This window comes from Triticum aestivum, chromosome 4D (genome assembly GCF_018294505.1).
Source record: "Triticum aestivum cultivar Chinese Spring chromosome 4D, IWGSC CS RefSeq v2.1, whole genome shotgun sequence".
Classification (NCBI taxonomy): Eukaryota; Viridiplantae; Streptophyta; class Magnoliopsida; order Poales; family Poaceae; genus Triticum; species Triticum aestivum.
This window is the reverse complement of record NC_057805.1, coordinates 83,526,171-83,549,562: the sequence shown is the minus strand read 5'-3', so window position 1 is coordinate 83,549,562 and position 23,392 is coordinate 83,526,171. Positions and strand designations below refer to the sequence as shown.

Here is a 23,392-nt window from a genome sequence, read left to right as displayed (position 1 = left end):
TCATCTTCTGCTGGGCCATAATGGAGATGGGCGGCGAGAGGGAGAGCGGAAGTGAATGTGGAGGGCGGGGAGAAGTTGATGGATGAGATCGGGCTGGCGGCGTGGAGAGGGAGTGAGCAGATGTGGCTAGGGCTCAGACATGTCGTCCGGATTAAATAGCCGGACCCTGGCCCTCTGGCGGCGAGCCGAAGCGGCGCCGCGACTTTCACACCCCCACCGGACCATTGGGTTTCCGAGCGCTTACGTGTTGGACCGGACTGTCAGCACGACGCGACCGATCACGCTCGGCCGCCTCATATCCGCCCTACATTTATAATAGATATGAGGGGTGCCGATACGTCAGTTTGAGGCGTACGGATGGATCAGATTTTTAACAGGTGACCGTCCGTGCTTGTTTGAGACCCGATTTTATAAGGCCGCCGGGGTAGATGATGTGAGTGCTTGAATTCAGCGGCTTGGCTGTACACCGCTCGTGAGCCCGCCGTGCGCCACACGGCTCTACCAGTGCAAAGCGCCCGGGTGGCAGCGCCCGGATGGCCGCGTGCACGTGAGCACGTGGTACGCCGAGCTCACGCTCATAAAGGTCACCCCCACGCCCCACCTCGGCCGCAACTCACTTCCGCGTTCCCCTTCCTCTCGACTCGGTTCGAACCGGTTTGGGGCCCTCTTCGCATGGTGGCTCCCAAACCCTAACCCGCAGATCCTTTGCCCCCTAAACCCTTCCCCCAATCCCCCTTCTCCTCCGCCCCCGCGGTGCTCGCCGGTGCGGGCACCGCCCTCCGCTGCTCTGCCCGGCGGGACGCTCGGCGTCTCGTCCCCCGCCTCAGCCGTCGCGCGTGAGGTACGCTTAGCCCATTTCTCTCCTCTCCTGGGTCAGCGTTCGCTCGACGCGGCGCGCCTCCATGGTTAGCTTGTGGTGCGGTTGTTAGCTGGCGGTGTGGCGCTGGTGCGGTTCCGTGTTCGGGGCGTGGGCAATTTGCTGATTCGGCCAGGCCTCCCGAGTCGCGAACCCTACAGGCTGGCCGTGCACTCGCTGCCGCCTCGCACGGGGAGGGCGTGGGGCCTGGATGGTGGGTTCGGAACGGTGTGGTTTTGTTCTTGTGTTTTTCCATGCGTGTTCGCCACCTGTAGCCATGAGCCCCAGTTAGCTTCCCAATTCGAGAACATAATATTGCCTCGAAGAAGCAATGGCGTCGAAAAACACTCGATTGTTGGGTGTTTGATTTGATGGTTGTTTCAATTTGATGGATTGCGTGGTAGAAGATGTGAGAGGGGTCGGAGTAATTCGCTGATATGCACTCTTGCCGTTATACTGCTGCGAGTATCAGCATGCTCTGATTTGACTTGGATCGTCTTCTTTTCTTGTCTATGCATATTTTCTTAGTAATGTGGGGTTTCACATCCGAAAACATGGTATTGGATTCATTCTGCTTCTTAAATGTGTGATGCAATGCTAACCTGATAGTTATTTCGTTTTTTTTCTGGCAGAAATGATTAATTCATCTTCACTCCTAACGACTAGTAGCCTTTAATAGTTTGTTTCCTCTATTTTCTGCGGAGACTCTGAGCTAATAAGTAGTCAATGGCATTCATTCAATGGTACTCCTGTCTCTTTTTATTAGCCGTTATCCCCTTCTGCACAGTAATTAACGCCATATAAAAACCTACCAACCCCTCGCTCGCTGAACCATTGTGCCATCACTAATTTCCTTAATAATTGGGTGATCACATCCTCTGCCAATAACTGAATTGCTAGCCTCACTGCACGCCTCTTGCATGCGGTTTGTGGCCCTCTGGGATCTGGCTCTTCAGCATGCAGGCTCCTCTAGCGCTCCTATGATTAGTGATTGGAAATTAGAACATTAGCGATAAGTCACTTGGTACGTCAGGGGTAAAAAGGAAAGAAAACACCCACACTGAGTACCAGAGGCAAATCCTGTCAAACAATATGGGAAAGATTAGAAAAAAATTCATGCCTTACAAAATGAGATGGTGGAGTTCTGGTTAGGATTTTTGACTGACTTTAAGATTGTCAGCATTTCTGAGCTCCGTAAATCAGAATTCTCTTATGAGAGAGGTTAGACTTAAGGGAGACATTTGGCCCATCAGCCAATGGGAAGAGGATAAGGGGAGGAGGGAGAGAGTACGAGAGATGGGCTTTGGCCCAGGCTGTCTAAGGGTAGGTGAGAGTGATGAATGGGCCATGAAATATTTGTCACCATTCAAATTTTAAGAAAAAATAAATGATATTCAAATTTGGAAAACATTAAGCATTCAAATAAGCAAGGGAAAATACCAAATGAACTAATAATCCAGAAAGAAGATCAACGTTTCATATTGTAATAATTGAATCCTATATTTATGTTACAACTAGGTTAATTGTTGTTGTGGCAGGAAAAATGTTTAATGCTCGAACGAGAACTATCTCCTCATCTTTTTTTCCTAAAAGAAGAATTTATGAACTATGTTTGTGGCTTTATGCATGTTCTAAGTGGTTTGCGTTGCGACAAATATTTTATTATGTTCCATATCCTGCACTATCTATAGTCGTATTCCTGTATCTGGGGTTCCCGTTTTTGTTTATGCATCATGTTAATTATAAACAGAAACATCACCTGTCTTATGTGGGAGATATAGTAGCTTAAAATTTACTGGGACCAGGCAGTCGTTATGGTAATAGCCATGTGATGCGTATTCGTATCTGTGTTTTTTATAAGAAATTAAGAATGGAACCCTTCCGTAGGATTCATTGTGTTTCTAAGAATGCATTATCTGTGAATGAAGCTCTAGTAAACTGTTTCTTCTCCCTTAGTCTTTCAGCTTGCACGTAGTTCCGAACTACCCGTTTTATTTTCTTGTTTTCTTATTTTAGCTTGCTGTGGCTGTCATATCTCAAAGTTGATTATCTTTCCACTAGTGATTTGAATGCCTTTTACTGTATCTATTCCTAATTAACTAATGACTTCCGAAAATCTGTAATGTGTTTGTTATTAGGTGCATGTCTCAACTCGATCTGAAGGATATATGTAGTGGATGTTGAATGACATTCTCTATGGATTTGAACGCATCACCATTGCCTGAAGAAGAGGATGAGCAGCCTTATGAAGAACCACCTGGTGAGGCTGATTATGCGCATGAGGAGGAACATGTTGAGTCTGCTGTTGCAACATTGCGGAGGGTATGTAGTACTCATTCTGGTTATAGTTTTCCATTTGCTGTGGATTGCTCATTGTGTAAGTTATAATTGAAAAATAAACTATGTCTTATTAGACATGTGTGCTAGGTTAGCATTGTTAGCTGAAGAAAATTACTGACAGAGAGATGGTTATCATTGATAATTTGATATGTATGTGTACATTGCGGCTTTCAAGATAAAAATTGTAGATGTACTCTGCATCAGGATCATAATGAAATATCCATTTTTGTGGGGATCGTGTTTTTACAGCAAAGTTGGTTCATATGTGTAACTTCATTTTCCACTTAAATTTGCACCATACAAAAACAATAACCACCCCATTTTGTTTTCTTACCAGAAAGCATGCAAACTGGTTTTATTTGGTGTTGCTAGCTCTATCATTTTTATGCAAATTCTGCTGTTGTTACTAGGAGCGTGAAGAGAGGCGGGAGAAATTGAAGAGAGAGCACCAGGATGAAGGCTCAGTGCAACACCCTCAGGAGATAAGGAATGATTATGCACCTCCAATCAAAGTTGGTAGAGGCCGGATTAAAGAGGCACCTGAGGGTATGAATAAGTCAAATTGTTTTCTAACGAGCTCTTCTAATTGTTGATAATATAAAATATATATTTTATACCTTATATTCTCTCTTTCACTTCGGCAATTTCTATTTATGGTATTTTTTTAAAATAAATGGATTTTTAGTATTTGTATTTTCATGGTTTGATTCAGGTTGGTTGGATTGTCCTGCATTTGGTGAGCCAATAGATAAAATCATACCCTCCAAAGTTCCTCTTGATGAAACATTCAATGAATCAGTTCCTCCTGGCAAAAGATATTCTTCCAAACAAGTAGTAAACAAGCAAAGAAAAGCTGGCCGTGAAGTAAGTATTGTTTGGTTGATAATTTCTAGTGTTTACCATATGTGTTATGTCTGGGCATGTTGTACCTATTTATATCCAAAATGGGTTATTCACACAGAAAAAATGCCAATTTGAAGTGCTCTTACAACATGTTTAGTTTACTTAACTAGCTCTTATTCGTATCAAGGGTGTATACTTTGATACCATTGGCACCCCTTCCTTCCGTATGAATGTATTCCTAGTTAGCCACTTGTTACCGATAGATAATTTTACTTCTGTATTAATTTTCTTCTTTTTTCAGATAGGGCTGGTGATTGATCTGACTAATACTTCTCGATATTACTCACCAGCAGAGTGGACAAAGCAAGGTACTAAGCATATCAAGGTGAGAGAGCTTAGCTTAAACACATCTTTTATTTTGAAGTACTCCTTCCTAAACATTTCCATTTTTAGATTCCTTGCAAGGGAAGAGATGCTGTACCAGATAATGAATCTGTTAACACATTTGTCTATGAGGTAACAACAACAATATTTTTGATACAGATATTTACATTATCAGTATATATTATTCTGGATGGTGTGTATTTATTCAGTCTGATGCTTAATTCTTGATATCTTATTTGGCATCTCCTTTTCACCCCAATTGTTTCCCACTTTGTATCTTTCACATGATGCTTTAAACCACGATGTAGTTATCAATGGCACCTTAGCTTGAGTGACAAGCCACTTATTTGTGGATTGGTCGATAATTATCATGGTGTGTGCTATGTGAACACATAGCAGTTTTTTCGTGTGCTAATTTACACCACGTTGCTCATTCGAGTATCTAGCCCTTTTCCATTTATCATATTTATTGATTTGTTTTTTCAGTTCATTGGTATGGTGCATAGTACCTGCAAACTCACCTCTTTTTTTTTGTAAAACAATACGCCGGGGCACGAGTTTGATGATATAAACATGCATATGGACCTTCACCTTTTTTTGTGGCTGTGGTGACTTTCTTGTTTTCTTGTTAGGCACTCTTCATTCCATGTGGTTAGTTTTTTCTACTGTAGAGTTAATTGATGTGCTTGTAGGTCATTAATTAACGACCATATATCTATATAAAAAGCTCATCAGAAGCTATTTATGCAATTATTTTGCTATTTTCAGGTGATGATGTATCTTGAACGACAAAAGCATACCAAGACTCCCAAGTATATTCTAGTTCACTGTACCCATGGTCATAATCGTACAGGTTTCATGATTATTCATTACCTCATGCGTACACGCATCTCTTGTGTTGCTGAGGTAGGGCAACTAGGCACTGAGTGTTTTTTCAATGTAGTTCTACTATTTGTCTTGACATCAATTTTCCCCCTAGGCAATACGTATTTTTGCTCAAAGGCGACCTCCTGGTATATATAAGAGGGACTACATTGAAGCATTGTATTCATTTTATCACGAGGTTCCTGAGAATATAATTGTAACATGCCCTTCAACACCAGAATGGAAGAGGCCTTCTGATCTTGATCTAAATGGTGAAGCTAAGCCAGATGACGATGATGACAACGGTGATGTTTCACCAGTACATGTATGTATTTTCCCCTTTTATTTAGGTAAAATTATTCCAAGTAATTGTAGGCTGCTTCCTTGTACCTGTTGATCCTTTTTCAATTGTTGGAATACAAACTGCTATGTAACTTCTATTTCTTGGCGCCTTCTACTTGAGTATTTGAATTTTACTTTTGAACATTACAGATGGAGTCAACCATATCATGGATCATGTTTGTTCATTTTCAAGCAACATTATTTGTCTGATAACTGATTTATTGTTTTGTTCTTGAAACATCCTCTTGTATCTTGCAGAATGATGTAGAGGAGAAAGTCATCACTAATGATGATGTGCTGGGAGACGCTGTACCTTTTGATCAGCAAGAGGCTCTGCGGATCGTATGCTATCGTTTGCTTGAACTTCCCCCTGTAAGTACACATTTTTTTATTTGTGCTCAACTAGCATTTTTGTGTGGATAACATCAAACACCTGTATTGCTATTTGTAGAATACTCTCCCCATCCCAGAATAGAAGGTGCACATGTTATGCAAATTTAACTTTAACCAACGATTATTCCAACCACACGTGGATTAATACATGATATAAAGTTGACATCTAATTGCTGGGAAAATGCTCGCACCTTATATTTCGGGATGGAGGGGGAATAGCTCAAATGTTACGAATTTTCAAGTGAGCAGAGAGTACATGCATGCAGTGTTGCTGTATGTCAAGTACTGCAGAGCTTATGAATGAAATCTAACGGGAAGTATTTATGCAAGTATTTGCTCATTTCACATGATGTGATGGTTCAACATGGTGTGCACCTACATATTAACTACTTTACTAAGCTGTGTGAAATAATATGCTTTTCTGTCGTCAAACTGGACTCCTGAAATGGGTTATCGCGTTTTCAATATGAACATTCAAAGTGTGTGAATAGCATCTATCTATCTATCTATCTATATATATCAATGTTTTAAATAGCCGGCTATAGCTCCGCTATAGCCCGCTATATAGCCTTTTCACTAGGGTGCCGCTAAATGGTCCCATGTACAAATAGCCCGCTATAGCTGATTTTGAGGCCCGTGCGCTCTGGTCTAATTAGGTGGGCAGGTCACACCGGGAGTAGGCTTCTCCACCGCTAAAATATTTGAGGGTAAAACTGTTTCTAAGAAAAAGTAATGGATTTAATTTGGTTACCATGCATCGTCTACGACGTCCCGATCCGAAGGTCATTAGTTTTTGGCAGTAATATAGATAGAAGAGATGGTAATGGACGAGAATTCTTTACCAAGCAATGAGATGGTTCGATCCCTCGGCCTCGTAAACCTAGTAAATTCATTCTAATATGTAGTAACCAATTACTACATGCTCACTAATTGTTAGCAGTAAAAAGGATGGAGTGGATGGTAATGAAACAAATTATTTTACCAACGAAGGAATTAGAGATGCTTCCATCATGACGCATGGTAACCGTATTACTGCTGTGTAGTAATGCGTGGATCAGTATGTAGTAATTGTTTTTTCACGAAGGAAGGGGACTAGCGAAGCGCGTGGACCAGTATTGGTCGTAAATCGTTACGATGGAATTTTCCCGACGCGCGCCCCCTCCGGCTAGTTAACGCGTACTGGCTGGTTGGGTCGAACTGGACAGAGCGTACGCTAAGAAATAATGCGCGCAGGCTCAGTTTAGCATGTCTATATATATGGCATGGGTGGAACATGCTATTATAGTGTGTTTTCTGTGTCTTTTGCCTGTTCATAACTAATTATTTTATGTGATACTTCCATTCGACACTTCCATGTTGCAATCTTTGTAAATTATTTTGTTTCTGCAATTTTTATGTATGTGTAGCTTCAAAAGAAGTTTCTTTCTTATATCCTTTCTTTGGTTATAGGCGAGAGGGCATGCACAATTTCCAGGATCACACCCAGTCTCTCTTGACAGGTAACCAACGGTAAACCCTACTGCATATATTGTTTATAATATTAAATAAATTATTCTACCATCTTATGTTTTTCTCTCTTAAATTTCTCTTGTAAGGCATTATCATAAATTGCAAATCAGCACCTGTTGAGTAAATACACGCGTTCGTTTTGTGAAACTATGCACCCTACCTTTTTAAGAATCTCTGATACACGCATGCTGTTCTCATTCTGAAATTGGAGTACTTTCTTCGATGTATCAATTCATATAGCTTGTCCCCCTTTTCATATATTAAAGAGTGATGATTCGTTCGCAGTTAAGTCAAATCTAGCTATACTTATACAGGAGTACTCCCTCTGTTCACTTTTATAAGACGTTAGGCAATTCAGACAGAGCACAAAACAGTTCAATGTCAGCTGTCCAAAACGTCTTATAAAAAAGAACGGAGGGAGTACTAGTTAGTGTCGATGCATACCATCTTAGCGACCCAATCTAATCTGATGTCTCAAAAAAAGTTGATATATCTGAAAATTATGTCATAATTGTACAGTTAATCCCTTAATTACACCATACTAATTAAACTTTGCAACCTCTCTTTTGAAATTATGATGAATCTCACCGCAATCCATTCCTTATTCCTTAGTCATGACGCTATGACTACTGACCTTGTTTGCTGCTCCACATGAAATATTTGTCATAAAGTGTAATGGTTGCCATACCGTTTTATATCATTAAAACTGCACCAAGTTTCAAGAAATTAAAAAAAGGAGTTCTAAATCAGGAGGAGTTATATTTTTATGACTTGTATAGTTGACAAAAAGTGCATTTTTTTGCGTAAGACAAAAAGTGCATTGGGTGTGTATCTTTGCGAGTAATACTAAGATTAGTGATTGGTTTTAACAGCTAACCTTAAGGTGTTCATGAAGCAAGGCACTGTAAATGTTCGTGAAGCTTGTCCTAGTGTTAACATTAAAAGATGTTGGTTTGTTCTGATCCTACAAGCTAATACTTAGTGGGTGGTGGCAACAGCTAGCTTTAAGAAAACAATAGTTACTTAGATGGTAGGTGAACAGGCAAGGTTCTGCAAAATTCCATTGTTCTGAATGGACCATTATCGATTTTGGTTTATCTCCTTCTCCCTTATGTGGCCTTTTCTCTAATGCATTCTCTTTTGCTGATTGCAGTGATAATCTGCAGCTACTTAGACAGCGATACTATTATGCTACTTGGAAAGCTGATGGAACCCGATATATGATGCTTATAATGAGGGATGGTTGTTTCTTGATTGATCGGAATTTTTGCTTTAGAAGAGTTCAGATGCGCTTTCCCCATAGGAACCTGAATGAAGTAATGTTCTCCTCCTGATGCAGGAGAATCCATCGTAGTACATTTCTGTTTACATATCTAACCTTATTTCTTTGCCAATTGAAGGGTCCACATGATATGACATTGATTGACGGGGAAATGATTATAGATACAGTACCTGATTCAGGATTGAAGAGGAGGTACTTGGCGTATGATCTGATGGCACTTGATTCAGTGTCCAAGACAAAGGTATCTATTATAGTTTCCTTCCATTGAAGGAATATTGAGCACCCTTTGATTTATTACCTCGAAATCAGCCTCTTTGTCTATTATTACTGCTTTACTTGGATAACTGCTGTGGTCCATCCTCTGTCATTTTGAGCAACAACAACAACAACAACAAAGCCTTTAGTCCCAAACAAGTTGGGGTAGGCTAGAGGTGAAACCCATAAGATCTCGCAACCAACTCATGGCTCTGGCACATGGATAGCAAGCTTCCACGCACCCCTGTCCATAGCTAGCTCTTTGGTGATACTCCAATCCTTCAGGTCTCTCTTAACGGACTCCTCCCATGTCAAATTCGGTCTACCCCGCCCTCTCTTGACATTCTCCGCACGCTTTAGCCGTCCGCTATGCACTAGAGCTTCTGGAGGCCTGCGCTGAATATGCCCAAACCATCTCAGACGATGTTGGACAAGCTTCTCCTCAATTGGTGCTACCCCAACTCTATCTCGTATATCATCATTCCGGACTCGATCCTTCCTCGTGTGGCCACACATCCATCTCAACATACGCATCTCCGCCACACCTAACTGTTGAACATGTCGCCTTTTAGTCGGCCAACACTCCGCGCCATACAACATTGCGGGTCGAACCGCCGTCCTGTAGAACTTGCCTTTTAGCTTTTGTGGCACTCTCTTGTCACAGAGAATGCCAGAAGCTTGGCGCCACTTCATCCATCCGGCTTTGATTCGATGGTTCACATCTTCATCAATACCCCCATCCTCCTGCAACATTGACCCCAAATACCGAAAGGTGTCCTTCCGAGGTACCACCCGGCCATCAAGGCTAACCTCCTCCTCCTCACACCTAGTAGTACTGAAACCGCACATCATGTACTCGGTTTTAGTTCTACTAAGCCTAAACCCTTTCGATTCCAAGGTTTGTCTCCATAACTCTAACTTCCTATTTACCCCCGTCCGACTATCGTCAACTAGCACCACATCATCCGCAAAGAGCATACACCATGGGATATCTCCTTGTATATCCCTTGTGACCTCATCCATCACCAATGCAAAAAGATAAGGGCTCAAAGCTGACCCCTGATGCAGTCCTATCTTAATCGGGAAGTCATCGGTGTCGACATCACTTGTTCGAACACTTGTCACAACATTATCGTACATGTCCTTGATGAGGGTAATGTACTTTGCTGGGACTTTGTGTTTCTCCAAGGCCCACCACATGACATTCCGCGGTATCTTATCATAGGCCTTCTCCAAGTCAATGAACACCATATGCAAGTCCTTCTTTTGCTCCCTATATCTCTCCATAAGTTGTCGTACCAAGAAAATGGCTTCCATGGTCGACCTCCCAGGCATGAAACCAAACTGATTTTTGGTCACGCTTGTCATTCTTCTTAAGCGGTGCTCAATGACTCTCTCCCATAGCTTCATTGTATGGCTCATCAGCTTAATTCCACGGTAATTAGTACAACTCTGAACATCCCCCTTGTTCTTGAAGATTGGTACTAATATACTCCGTCTCCATTCTTCTGGCATCTTGTTTGCCCGAAAAATGAGGTTGAAAAGCTTGGTTAGCCATACTATCGCTATGTCCCCGAGACCTTTCCACACCTCAATGGGGATACAATCAGGGCCCATCGCCTTGCCTCCTTTCATCCTTTTTAAAGCCTCCTTCACCTCAGACTCCTGGATTCGCCGCACAAAACGCATGCTGGTCTCATCAAAGGAGTCGTCCAGTTCAATGGTAGAACTCTCATTCTCCCCATTGAACAGCTTGTCGAAGTACTCCCGCCATCTATGCTTAATCTCCTCGTCCTTCACCAAGAGTTGGCCTGCTCCGTCCTTGATGCATTTGACTTGGCCAATATCCCTCGTCTTCCTCTCTCGGATCTTGGCCATCTTATAGATGTCCCTTTCACCTTCCTTCGTGCCTAACCGTTGGTAGAGGTCCTCATATGCCCGACCCCTTGCTTCACCAACAGCTCGCTTTGCGGCCTTCTTCGCCATCTTGTACTTCTCTATGTTGTCTGCACTCCTATCCAGGTATAGGCGTCTGAAGCAATCTTTCTTCTCTTTAATCGCCTTCTGGACATCATCATTCCACCACCAGGTATCCTTATCTTCGCTTCTCCTTCCCCTGGACACTCCAAACTCCTCCGAGGCCACCTTACGAATGCAAGTCGCCATCTTCATCCACACATTGTCCGCATCCCCTCCTTCCTCCCAAGGGCCCTCCTTAATGACCCTCTCCTTGAACACCTGAGCTACCTCCCCCTTGAGCTTCCACCACTTCGTTCTAGCAACTTTGGCACGCTTATCCCGCTGGACACGAATCCGAAAGCGGAAGTCAGCAACCACCAGCTTATGCTGGGGTACAACACTCTCTCCAGGTATCACCTTACAGTCTAGGCACGCACGCCTATCTTCTCTTCTCGAGAGGATGAAATCAATCTGGCTAGAGTGTTGGCCACTACTAAAAGTCACCAGATGTGATTCTCTCTTTCTAAAGAGGGTGTTAGCTACAATCATGTTGTAGGCTAGAGCAAAGCTTAAGACATCTTCTCCTTCTTGATTCCTGATGCCATAGCCAAAGCCCCCATGCGCCCCTTCAAAACCTGTGTTAGATGTACCCACGTGGCCATTGAGGTCTCCTCCTATGAAGAGCTTCTCACCAATCGGTACACTCCTAACCATGTCTTCCAGGCCTTCCCAGAACTCCCTCTTGGTGTTCTCATTGTGGCCTACTTGCGGGGCATACGCGCTGATAACATTGAGAACCAAGTCCTCAACTACCAGCTTGACCAGGATAATCCGGTCCCCACGTCTCTTGACGTCTACCACTCCATACTTGAGGCTCTTGTTGATCAAGATGCCTACGCCATTTCTGTTTGCAGCCGTCCCCGTGTACCACAGCTTGAAGCCGGTATCCTCCACCTCCTTCGCCTTCTGTCCTCTCCATTTGGTTTCTTGGACGCAAAGGATATCAACCCTCTCCTCACCGCTGCATCAACTAGCTCCCGAAGCTTCCCTGTCAGAGACCCTACGTTCCAGCTACCTAAGCGAATCCTCCTAGGCTCGGCTAGCTTCCTTACCCTTCGCACTCGTCGAGTCAAATGCGAAGACCCTTGCTCATTTTCCACTACATCCGGGCGCCGATGTAGCGCGCCACTAAGGATGCGACGACCCGATCCTCGCTCACTTGCCACCGTATCCGGATCAAGATACGGCGCGCCACTTGGGGGGTGACGGCCCGGCCCTTGCCCATTTTCCACCACACCCGGGTTCCGATGTGGCGCGTCGCTGAGAGGGTTACGCCCCAACGAAAATCTTTTGGGTTTCATCTCCATAAGAGTGGCTGAGTTTTTACGTTGGCTCGCCAAGCCTATCACAACCCTCCTCCTTTACCCGGGCTTGGGACCGGCTATGTTGAGACAACATAGGCGGAGTTCATCCTCTGTCATTTTGAGCGACTACAAAATTTCTTGTTGCTGCACATGTGTATGGAAGTTATCTAAGTAAATCACAGTATTCCTTTGTGTTACAACTTGCCATCATATTTTATTGATCTATACTTTGTCAAAGTAAATATCAAAGTTTGTATTTACTATGTCTATCATATCATCTTACCAATATGAGTTTACTTTTGTGGTAGGTTTTGTTACAGTTAGACCTTATCGGTGCAATTAGTTCTTGGCCTTAGTATAGTTTTAATTTCATAGTATTTTTGTATGCAGTTGCCTTTCTCTGAGAGGTGGAGATTAATTGAAGATGAAATAATCCGGCCACGCCATAACGAGAGAAAACTGTTTGAGAGTGGTTCTAAGAGCAATCCAATGTACAAATATGATATGGAGCTATTTTCGGTAATTGGATTCGGACCTGCTACATTTTAATGTTCCATTTTGATGAGTTGAAGTACATTTCTTATGTTTGGGTGCTCTACCAGGCCCGGAGAAAGGATTTCTGGCTTCTGCATACAGCAAAAAGGGTACTGAAGGAGTTTATCCCATCACTTTGCCATGATGCTGATGGCCTGATATTTCAGGTATGTTTGTCTTCTTTCGGTGACTACTGGAAACTTGAAAGCTGAAATTCCAGTGCAAGTTGATGCAATGCATAGATGCTTAAGGAAGAAAACAAACTATAATGGTGAACTACACGATTATATTTGTTTTGATAAAACCTCATGAAACTACATTTGTAACATAATCTTGGATTTTCTACTACAAGCAGAAGAGAAAAATGTTAACATTTTAGTCTCCCTGATTTTTGGAAACTACCGGGACTTCTAAGTATTTGAACTGTAGTCTATTGCTTCAATTTTAATCTCCCATTTTATTTTCTGCATTGCAACTCATTATTTGGTTGTGGCACTGCCTTAATTTACATGTCAGTTTGAGTTGCAAGCATGTAGTGGATCCTGGTTGTATACATAGAAGTCATGTGGCCTTCTTGAGAACAATATAGACTCGTAGCATTATGATGCAAACCTGTCTATTGAGCTGTTTATTTCAGTTTGCAGCTGACTATATTAATCATCAGGAACACAAATAGTCTTGTGAGATACTTGAAGGCAGAAAATGTGCTAATCAATCTACAGAGTAAAAGCTTTGTGGTAGCAATATGAATTAATTTTAGCAGTTGAGCTGTTGTGTGCAAATTTCTTTTGTTTGTTTCCATTGGCCATTTAGTTCACCTTGCACCAGGAGTTCATGTTTTTGGTGTTACTCTTGTTACGCTTCTGCCCAAGATATGCTATTCTTCCAAAAAGTTCCCTAGAGATGTTTCCTGTTTTGTGCGTAGTCTGCCATGATGTGTGCTAGCACCACTGGGTAACCACCGTGTTTAGTGTCTCTTTGTGCTTGAGAGCAGTATGAGATCACGCATTGACTTACAAGAAGATCTTAAGTGAGGGAGTGGAGGAAGAGGGACAGATGGAGAGGCAGGGGAAGATAGCTTCAGGAAGACCTTAGATGAGACAGAGAGATGGAGAGGGAGGGGAAGAGGAAGAGGGCCAGAGCTTTCTTCCTTGGAGCCCATTGTCGGTTTCTCCTGTGGGTCCGTTGCTGTAGTACACACGCTCTTCACATGCTCGAGTAGTCCATTTTAGCAATAATTTATCCACATGATGAACAAACAACACCGGCCTTTTTAGGGGAATGCATGTTGACTATCTGTATTTATTGATACAGTTATAGACTTGAATATTTGTAATGACGCTCCTACTTATGTGTGTTCTTGAGCTTCCTCTGACCGTACATGAATAATGTGTCTACACTTCTATCATTGGCGATTCTTATCATGGTTAGGAGTAGTTTATTTCAGGCTTCAAGAAGTGCAATCTGTTTGTCTTGGCTAACACACCTTTATTTGTGCTTGTTCATTAGGGCTGGGATGATCCTTATGTAACTCGCACCCATGAAGGTCTTCTTAAGTGGAAATACCCTGAAATGAATTCAGTTGACTTTTTGTTTGAGGTTTGTGTGGCAATTGTTTCCAGTATTTTTGCTTTAAATGGTTTAGTTGTTTTTTTTATATGGTGGGGTTTATTTTGTCATACCTAATTGTGCAGGTTGGCAATGATAATCGCCAGCTCGTTTTTCTTTACGAGAGAGGCAAAAAGAAACTCATGGATGGTTCTCGGATGGTATTTCCAAGTAAGTAGTGCTGCAATTTTTATGGTCATTTTATTTTTGCACACTTGACAGCGTGTTTCTCATAAACAAGTTTGTATATTTTCTCATGCAATTGTGAATATGAACTTATTTATCTTATTAGGACATCATTGTAGTCTTATTCACTTTTTGTAAGTTCCAAACACAAAATATATATCCAAGACTTACATCTGCTTTTTTGGAATGACTGACTAGCTTAAACATGACCAGGTTTATGCATCTATACTATACCTTTGTCTACCAGAACACTTTATTTGCACATTGATGGGTTTGGAGCCAATTTGTAGGGAGCCTCCAATCTCTAATATTTTTTCCCACGAATTTAAAAATTGCCGAGGATATTATTCTTCCCAATCTCTAATATTTTTTTCCCACGAATTTAAAAATTGCCGAGGATATTATTCTTCAGCTATGTATAGCACTACATCTATAGTTGAATGACCTGCAGACTTAAATCATTGTATTCTAGGAGCATATTTGCTCTTCTTGCTTACTGTTATGCTGGAATTTTAGTTTCCCCTATTCTTGGTCTAGCTGATGAGGTGTATTGGTTGCATATTTATGCTTGTTTTCTGAAACTTATGCAGATGGAGAAGATCCATCATCTATCTCTGGGAGGATTGTTGAGTGCTCTTGGAATAAGGAACAGCAGTGTTGGGTCTGCATGCGCGTTAGATTCGATAAATCGACTCCTAATGATATCAACACATATCGCAAGGTTGATTCTCTAGCCCTTATCTGTGTTGGAATTTACTCCCTCCTTTCCTAAATATAAGACATTTTAGAGATTCCAATACGGACTACAAACGGAGCAAAATGAGTGAATCTACACTCTAAAATATTTTTATATACATCTGTATGTAGTCCGTATTGAAATCTCCAAAATGGCTTATATTTAGAAACGGAGGGAGTACATACTGTGCATCTGGATATAATCATGGTTCTTTTAATACGAAAAGATATATCTTCTTCATTCGAAATCATTGATGTGTGCTAAAATTACAATATTTATTTATACATAGAGGCTAAATAGAATCTGGCCCCTGAAATAATTTGTTATTTTTGTGCCTGCAATAGATGCACTTTCAGATTTATCTCCTCAGCTTTGTTAGCTTTATTGTGATTTAATTTTTTTAATTAGGCAAATTTTCATTTCCTCTTTTGTTTGCTATAACTGTTTCCTTTTTCCATGAAAAAGAAATCATCACCTTGCTAGATTTTGAATTACTATAATCCTCTGACAGCATCATTGTGTTATCTGCAGGTAATGAGGAGCATCACAGACAATATAACCGAAGACAAGCTTCTAGAAGAGATCACTGAGATAATCTCCCTCCCGATGTATGCTGATAGGAAGAAGGCTGATGAAAGGATGGCCCATGCAAAGATGGCACAACATCGGCGGAGAGGGCAGATGCCGCCACAGTAGTGTTAGCCTTGTTGGAATAGTGCTAGAGCGCCGCTGCCCTGTCTGTCTCTGGGCTGGGCATCGGCTGGTTCCATTAGCTTGTGTAATTAGTAGAGGTTTAGGGCCGTATGTTGATGGCCGGCCAGCCAGCTAATTCTTTGCACTTGTTGTGTGCCTACCGCCTGTATATAGTTGTCGCAGCAGAGTAGTCCTGTAAATCTTGTATCATGTTTCTGTATTCTCTCCTATGGTTTAGTTTCATGGGTGTAGAATAGTTAGTCTTTTAACAAGAGAGGGAGCGTGTTCAAGTCTTGTCTTGTAGTATTGCCGAAAGTGTCCTAATCCGGAGGGTGCATTGAGCTCGGGAGTGCCTCTTGTTATCCTAGAATAAGTGTTGCATGTGGCATCTCTCCATCCATTTATTCCATTCCCATTACATATCTAGGTGGATGCCGGTCTTATTTGCAGGTGCTTGTTTTATGTGGCTGTCTCGTATTGTATCCAAACCGTCCTCTAAATCTGTTAATTTAATCATGCAGGGGCCCTAGGGCGTGGGCATAGTGTCGTTTGGCTGGTGGTTTCTAAAATTTGTCGTTGGGATAGTTGTTCTTGGTTAGCCTTTTGTTTTCAGTGTTGGTCGTCTTGTTTGCTTCGAGCTACCTGGTTTTAAACCAAGTTCACAACAAAAGGCACCCCCACCAGGCATCAGATGGAGGGTAAAGACTCACCTCGCGGCCACATTCCGTGGCCCAGGCACACGTTTATCTACGCCAGGCGGAATGGAGGTGGCCCAGGCACAGTTGGAATAGGCTGAACTGAAATGAAATCGGTAAAGAATATAGCCAAAAAGTGTAGTCCAGAAGATTGAAGATGTTCCAAATGAAGAAATGGAAAACTTGAAAATGATCCTTCTGATTCTTGAAGATTGAGGATCCGAGAAAGATTTCTGACGCAAGGGTGGCGAACTAGTGCGGAAATGTTGCATGCTTTAGACACCGGGTAAGATGCATTTGGAGAAATGCTGTAAATGCACATGTCAAGAACACCTTTATCTCAATGTACTTTTCACACGCTGGAATTCCATATGTTATTGGCCGATGCTTTTGATTCAAAGTTCAAACTTACAAACTTTCATAGACTGCATAACGAGGAACAGAGGAGGAAGTGTTTATGCTCCAGTAGTTGTGCATTAAATAATCACAATGCTGAGTGAAACATGTGGATTCTTCCATATAAACAGCATATGAAAATTGGAGCAACCTCAACTAGCAGAAGGTAAAGACCACTGCTGCACGTAAATTTCAGTATTCCCACCTCTGTTCTTCAGATAGCAACTGCTCGTCTTCCATCTCAAACTGAGTTTTGGTTCATTGCTAGAAAAACACATTAAATTTAGCAAAAGATGCATCTTTTTATAAATATACTTTTTGGATAACAAACACTCATCCTCACAATACATCTCGTACGCGACTTTATTTTTCTCTCACTTCGAAAGATCTTATTGCTGGGAGTACAACATGGGCATCCTATCATCAATTGTGTGAGAAGGATGTTCCACCGCATTCATGCCAACCTATGCTCACTGGAGAGCATCACTTGGCACATTCGATGAAACCTTTGATGTCGAAACTTCCATTAGGATCAGACTTTGTGATCACACCCTGTGGGGAAACACGCACAAGAAGTTTACCGACTAATAATGCAGTACAGACCAACACCGAAAGAGCATACGAAAAATGGAACATGCAAGTAGTGTGGTGATATAGAACATACCTTTTCTGTAATGATTGCAGTAATTAGATTTGCTGGAGTAACGTCGAAGGCGGGGTTCCAGACTGATATACCTGACGCGGCAACTTGCTTTCCTAGACCACCTTCAGAGTTCAACAATTCCTTTGGAGATCTTTCTTCTATGACGATTTGCTTCCCAGACGGGAGGGAGAGATCAATCGAAGTTACTGGTGCGGCCACGTAAAACTGCATGCCGTGATGCTTTGCAGAAATCGAGAGGTTGTATGTGCCAATCTTGTTGGCTGTGTCACCTTTAAATTCCATACCCAAAAATACAGTCAGCAACAGGTATATTTGGTGTTCAGTTGATTTAAGAATTATTCTTGTGGGTGGTTACCATTTGCAGCTATACGATCAGCACCCACAATTACAGCTTGAACTTGTCCATTATTCATAAGTGCAGCTGCAGCAGAGTCTGCTATCAGCGTCGCAGGTATTTTGTCATGAACTAACTCGAAAGCTGTAAGCCTGGAACCCTGGAGATTACAAACAAATTGTTGAGAGCTTTGTATGTCTGTGAACACACTGCAAACCTATCCTTCGAGTGAGTGGTAAAGAATAGGTAGCAAACAGTTCTTATCTAAGATTATATTTGACCTGAAATGACTGAGCAAGATGGATGACCTAGACAGTTGGTGAAATTATTTGAAGGATGATTCACTGAACTAATTTTTCTGCGGTATAGCACATAGGATCATGGTATGTCAAAGACGTTAATATGCTATGAAAGAATATGGGGTGTGGCTAATTATACTTAATATGTCTTGGTACAAAACATAACAAGATAACTTGTTCATAAATTACTATGACATGCAAATGTGGAATGAATCTCTACCTGGTTAAATGGACGAGTTTCAGTGCAGAAGGCCTTCTCCAAAACTCCTCCAGAGTGAAGAGCACGAATGACCCCTAGGGCAGTTCCGTAACCAGCGGTTGCAAGGCTAGATTAAAAAAGAAATATACTATAATTGGATAAGGATATTGAGCATCATAAATACAAGAAAAAAATGATGAATTTACCTGCCAGTATTACAATGGGTTAGAACAGAGATGTTTCTCGAACTTCCAAGCTGCCGTTGAAGGAATTCAGCTCCATGCGAGCCAATTGCCTTATTATCGGCCACATCATCAACTAGCATAGCTTCTGCAGCTTCAATAAAGACCTGGATATAGAAAAGATAATTAAGCAGGTGCGCCAACAATTTCATCAACCAGAGAGATAATCAAATTTCACAAATATATACCATTTGAAAATTTATGAGGGCGTAAAATCCGTTAAGGCAACATGGGAAAATGTTTTTTAGAAGGGACAATAGTTTTTCAAATGAGCAAGAGGGAAAACCAGGGTTTTTTCAACTCGTCATCACCTCATAACTTCTAATGGTCATTATTTATGGAATTATTCTATTTATCAGTTTAACCAGTAGTCCATTATGCAAGCATTCAAGACAGTTGCGCACAAAAGACAGTCATTGCTGGTTTCTTGCTGGTCACCTATTGCAACCAGCCTGACAGTAGTCGAGACACTTGTGCAAAAATGGTGGGCCAAACAACCCTAATGAAAACCAACAAAAAGTCACAACCAATTAGTCACATCAGGAGCTAAGAATTCAAAATAAAAATCAAGGAACTGGACAAATATGCAAGCAAGGGCATCACGATTCAGCCTGACAGAGTTTTCACATAAATGCTACAATTGGTAATGTTCTGACAGTAGGCTCGATGCTAGAAGTTTGGGAATTTAGCCTCATGCAACCTACTATCATCAGGTTTGTTAGTTTCCTGTTTAGTTTCAAAAGAAACATAAAGTTTCAAGACATATTAACTCTATGGTCCTGGCAATTAAGCGCATACACAATGGTCACGATGAATGAGTTTGCTCAGGTATTGAAGAACTACTAGTGAGCAGGATGATGGATCGAAACTATAAATCCGCTTGGCACCTGAAAGATAGATTTGGCATCTTTTGCTGTTTCAGCTGTTCTTGACACTAAGTTCTGAAGCTTTGTAGCAGCATCAGACAGGTTCACTGCTGTGGGCCGGCTGACAAAGAAATTGAAGTAAATCATTGATTAGAATAATATGCATGGGCAGAAGTAGAAATTCATTTCAATGTAAAACATGGATATCAGGATCAAAATTATCGCGCATAAGGTCCTGAAGTTCAAACTGCAACAGTTAAATAATTTTTACCTGGATACAAGGTATTCCAACTTCTTGGAAACGAATGAGGCTGCTTCCACAGGTGTACCAGTGAAATCGTGATCATTAACTTCCACAGCCAATGACAGTGCTGCCGCTATGGCTATGGCAGGAGCACCACGGACAACCATGTCTCTGATCGCATTCCTGAATAGTCTTAACGAGTTAAATGCTCAATGCGGACATAAGCACAAATATACTTTTGCTATGTGAGCATACAACAAACTTAGTTATAATTTTTGTATTTAGTATTTACTCTCTTTTACTATTGTTATATATACATATTCTGTTCTATCATTTCATCAGTGCCAAATTAAAATAGTTACGTCTTTACAGATAATAAACTGAGCCTAACAATTCCTTGAGTTTCACAATATCCTTCCGCGGGCACAGGAGTTCAAGGTACTTGAAAGTTTCAAAAACAATTATTCAACTTATCAAAATATTTATATGAAATTTACAGGTTCAAATTGTATTTCCCCAAAGCCTTTCGACTTGTCAGCAACTATTTCAGTAACAAACGGATTTAATTACCGGATTTGTGCTCTAGACCAAGTCTCACTTTGTCAGTTCTGGTTTTGCAATAATTTTTTCTACTGTCAGCAAATTCTTTGTCTGGCTTCTTCGTTTCCCTTGATCTGGCCCGTTTCATCTTCTCCCACTTGTAAGCAGGCCCGAAAAGTCAGCAGAGCCCTAACGCAGAAGCAGCATTATTGCCGCCGCCGCCGCCAGGATTCGCCTCCTATATCTTCTTTATTTAAAATAATCCAGAGTGCCGAATCAATTATCGTTCACCCCCCCCCCCCCCCCCCCCCCCCCCCACCCCCCAGAGCACATGGTAAAACCTTTAACGCAAAGGCAGTCACCACGGTCCTTTCTTTTGGCAAATCAAACTACAGGTAATATTAAACCCTGAATTGACCTGTGTCCGCCGCTGACAACATCCGCATATACACTAAAGAAATACTGCCAACTAGAGGTTCAAGAAGAAGAAAAGGGAGCTCACCATCCATCCGCGGAGTCCTTGACATCGATGTAGACCTCCTCGAGGGGCAGCTTCCTCTGCATCACATCGAAACCAGAAACCAAGACCCCAATCAGGAACGGAGGAACTCGCCACCACTTCCACTCGGGAGAAGGCGCATGGAGAAGCAGAGGGCGGGACCTGATCGAGGAGGCGAAGCGCGCCGCGGCCGTAGAGGATGGACTGAAGCGCGCTGGATTCGCCCATTCTGGCCGGGGAAATTCGGAGGGCTCGGACGGCTCAGATGGAAAAAGTGAAGAACAGAGGATGGAGGCCGCACTGCGCAATCTTGCCCTTTATGTTGTCGCGTACACCGCGCCGTAGCAAAGTCCCGATTCCCAAACGGGACCCCTCTGCCGCTTTGCGCTCGAGCCCCTTGGGTTCCTCGTATTCTCGATATTCTCTGTCCTCTAGGAATATTCTGGACTCTGGGCTGGGCGTGCATTGTCATCGGCGTTTGACCTGGCTTTGACGACGCTCCCGCTAACAAGGAAACAAAATCATGTGAGCTGGGCGAAGACTGAAACGTGCGAAATCATGCGGCGCAGCCTTCGCCATCCGCCACCGTCAGCGTCAGGCACGCAGGCGGTGGCAAGAGTCACGCACGCCGGCCAGCCAGCCACCCACCAAGGCCTGCAGCCTTGGCAATAACGCGGGAGTTGAATGGCAGTTCCGCAAGAGATGCAACTACACGGAGTTGAATGACGAATCTTTCTCGCACCATTTCGTTGTTCGATTTTGCAGGAAGACAATAAGATGAAACGTACAAGACTAAACCCTTACGGCTAACACAATATCGGCTCTGGTCAAGCCGAAGAATGGGGGGCACTGGTGGCTCGCGGGTGTCTATGGCCCACAAGCAGATGATGACAAGATTGCGTTCATGGATGAGTTGGTGGACATTCGCGACTTGCATGCGGGCCCATGAGCAAACCTACTTGTCAATCCCGAAGACAAAAACAACGAGGCCATCAACCGGAGAATGATGGCAAGGTTTCGGAGGAAAACCAACTTGCTCGAGGTCAAAGAGATGTACCTCAACGGCCGCAAGTATACTTGGTCGAACGAACGTCGACGTCCCACCTTGGAGAAGATCGACCACGTTTTCACTACCAACTGCTGGGATGATCTACACCGGCAGCTTCGCTAACGGCCCTTGGATCGGCCATATCGGATCACCGCCCTCTGCTCCTGGATCTAAACGCAGACTTTGCATATGGCAAGCGCTTTCGTTTCGAGGCCTTTTGGTCAAAGGATGATGGTTTCTTTCACACGGTGGAGACAACGTGGAGCTCTGGGGGACCCTCGGGCAATGCTTTTGTGAATCTTGACAACAAACTACGAGCTACGACCAAGGCACTCCAAAGGTGGAGTGATAGGTGGATCGGGAATATCAGGCTGCAGATTGCAATTGCGTTGGAGGTCATTGCATGGCTGGACGCAGCGATGGACTCGAGGGCATTGACGGAGAAAGTGCACGGGCTGCGCAAAACCCTTAAGAGGAAGCTCCTTGGGCTGTGCTCACTGCAAAGATCCATTGCTAGACAACGCTCGCGTCTACTCCAGCTTAAGGAAGGAGAGGCCAACACCTCCTTTTTCCACCGCCAGGCCAGCCACCGGCAGAGGAAGAACATCATCCTCTCCATCCACTCGAAAGGCCAAGTCCTCATAGGCCAAAACAACATCGCGCATGCGGTCGACGATTACTACCAGCGCCTCTTAGGCTCGACTGCGGAAATGAGCCACACCCTCAACCTGGAGTTGCTTGGGCTGCCAAGGAGGGACTTGAGGAATCTGGGGGAGCCATTCTCAATGGAAGAGGTGGAAAAAGTGATCAAGGAAATGCCCATGGACAAGGCACCCGGACCGGACGGGTTCACAGGACGCTTCTATGCTACATGCTGGCACATTATAAAGGATGATTTCATGAGGGCAATGGAGATGTTTCACGGTGGAGACATGCGAGGGCAACAGGCCATCAACAGTGCCACCGTCTCGCTACTGCCGAAGAAAGTGGGAGCGGTGGATATCAAAGATTTCCGGCCAGTTAGTCTGAATCATGGCGCAGTCAAGATCTTCGACAAAGTTCTCGCCTCTCGGCTCACTGACGATTTACCGCACCCGGTGGGCAACCATCAAAGCGCGTTCGTGCGCGGACGATCTCTGCATGAAAATTTCATTCTCGTGCAAGGCATGGCACGTAGACTGCACGCTCTAAAGGACTCGACGGTCCTTGTGAAGCTAG

At 43.0% G+C, this 23,392-nt stretch overlaps 2 protein-coding genes across 2 annotated transcripts; one reads left to right on the top strand and one right to left on the bottom strand.

The window, feature by feature from the left end:
- Nucleotides 1–601: 601 nt before the first annotated feature.
- LOC123096366 (mRNA-capping enzyme) lies at nucleotides 602–16,442 on the top strand. Its single transcript, XM_044518086.1, has 18 exons — nucleotides 602–841; nucleotides 2,995–3,178; nucleotides 3,607–3,742; nucleotides 3,909–4,060; nucleotides 4,341–4,424; nucleotides 4,493–4,555; nucleotides 5,192–5,329; nucleotides 5,403–5,612; nucleotides 5,888–6,001; nucleotides 7,472–7,521; nucleotides 8,685–8,847; nucleotides 8,932–9,054; nucleotides 12,782–12,910; nucleotides 12,994–13,092; nucleotides 14,435–14,524; nucleotides 14,620–14,704; nucleotides 15,310–15,440; nucleotides 15,987–16,442. Exons 2-18 carry the CDS (start codon nucleotides 3,041–3,043, stop codon nucleotides 16,149–16,151), a joined length of 2,070 nt encoding a protein of 689 aa, XP_044374021.1. The 5' UTR covers nucleotides 602–841; nucleotides 2,995–3,040; the 3' UTR covers nucleotides 16,152–16,442.
- A 741-nt stretch (nucleotides 16,443–17,183) lies between these two features.
- LOC123096367 (methylthioribose-1-phosphate isomerase) lies at nucleotides 17,184–21,528 on the bottom strand. The gene is made up of 9 exons (XM_044518087.1): nucleotides 21,289–21,528; nucleotides 21,130–21,185; nucleotides 20,115–20,270; nucleotides 19,865–19,964; nucleotides 18,942–19,084; nucleotides 18,757–18,862; nucleotides 18,259–18,397; nucleotides 17,904–18,172; nucleotides 17,184–17,791 (listed from the first exon to the last, which is right to left on the bottom strand). The coding sequence occupies exons 1-9, from the start codon at nucleotides 21,352–21,354 to the stop codon at nucleotides 17,723–17,725; spliced, it is 1,104 nt and encodes a 367-aa protein (XP_044374022.1). The 5' UTR covers nucleotides 21,355–21,528; the 3' UTR covers nucleotides 17,184–17,722.
- Between the last annotated feature and the right edge of the window lie 1,864 nt (nucleotides 21,529–23,392).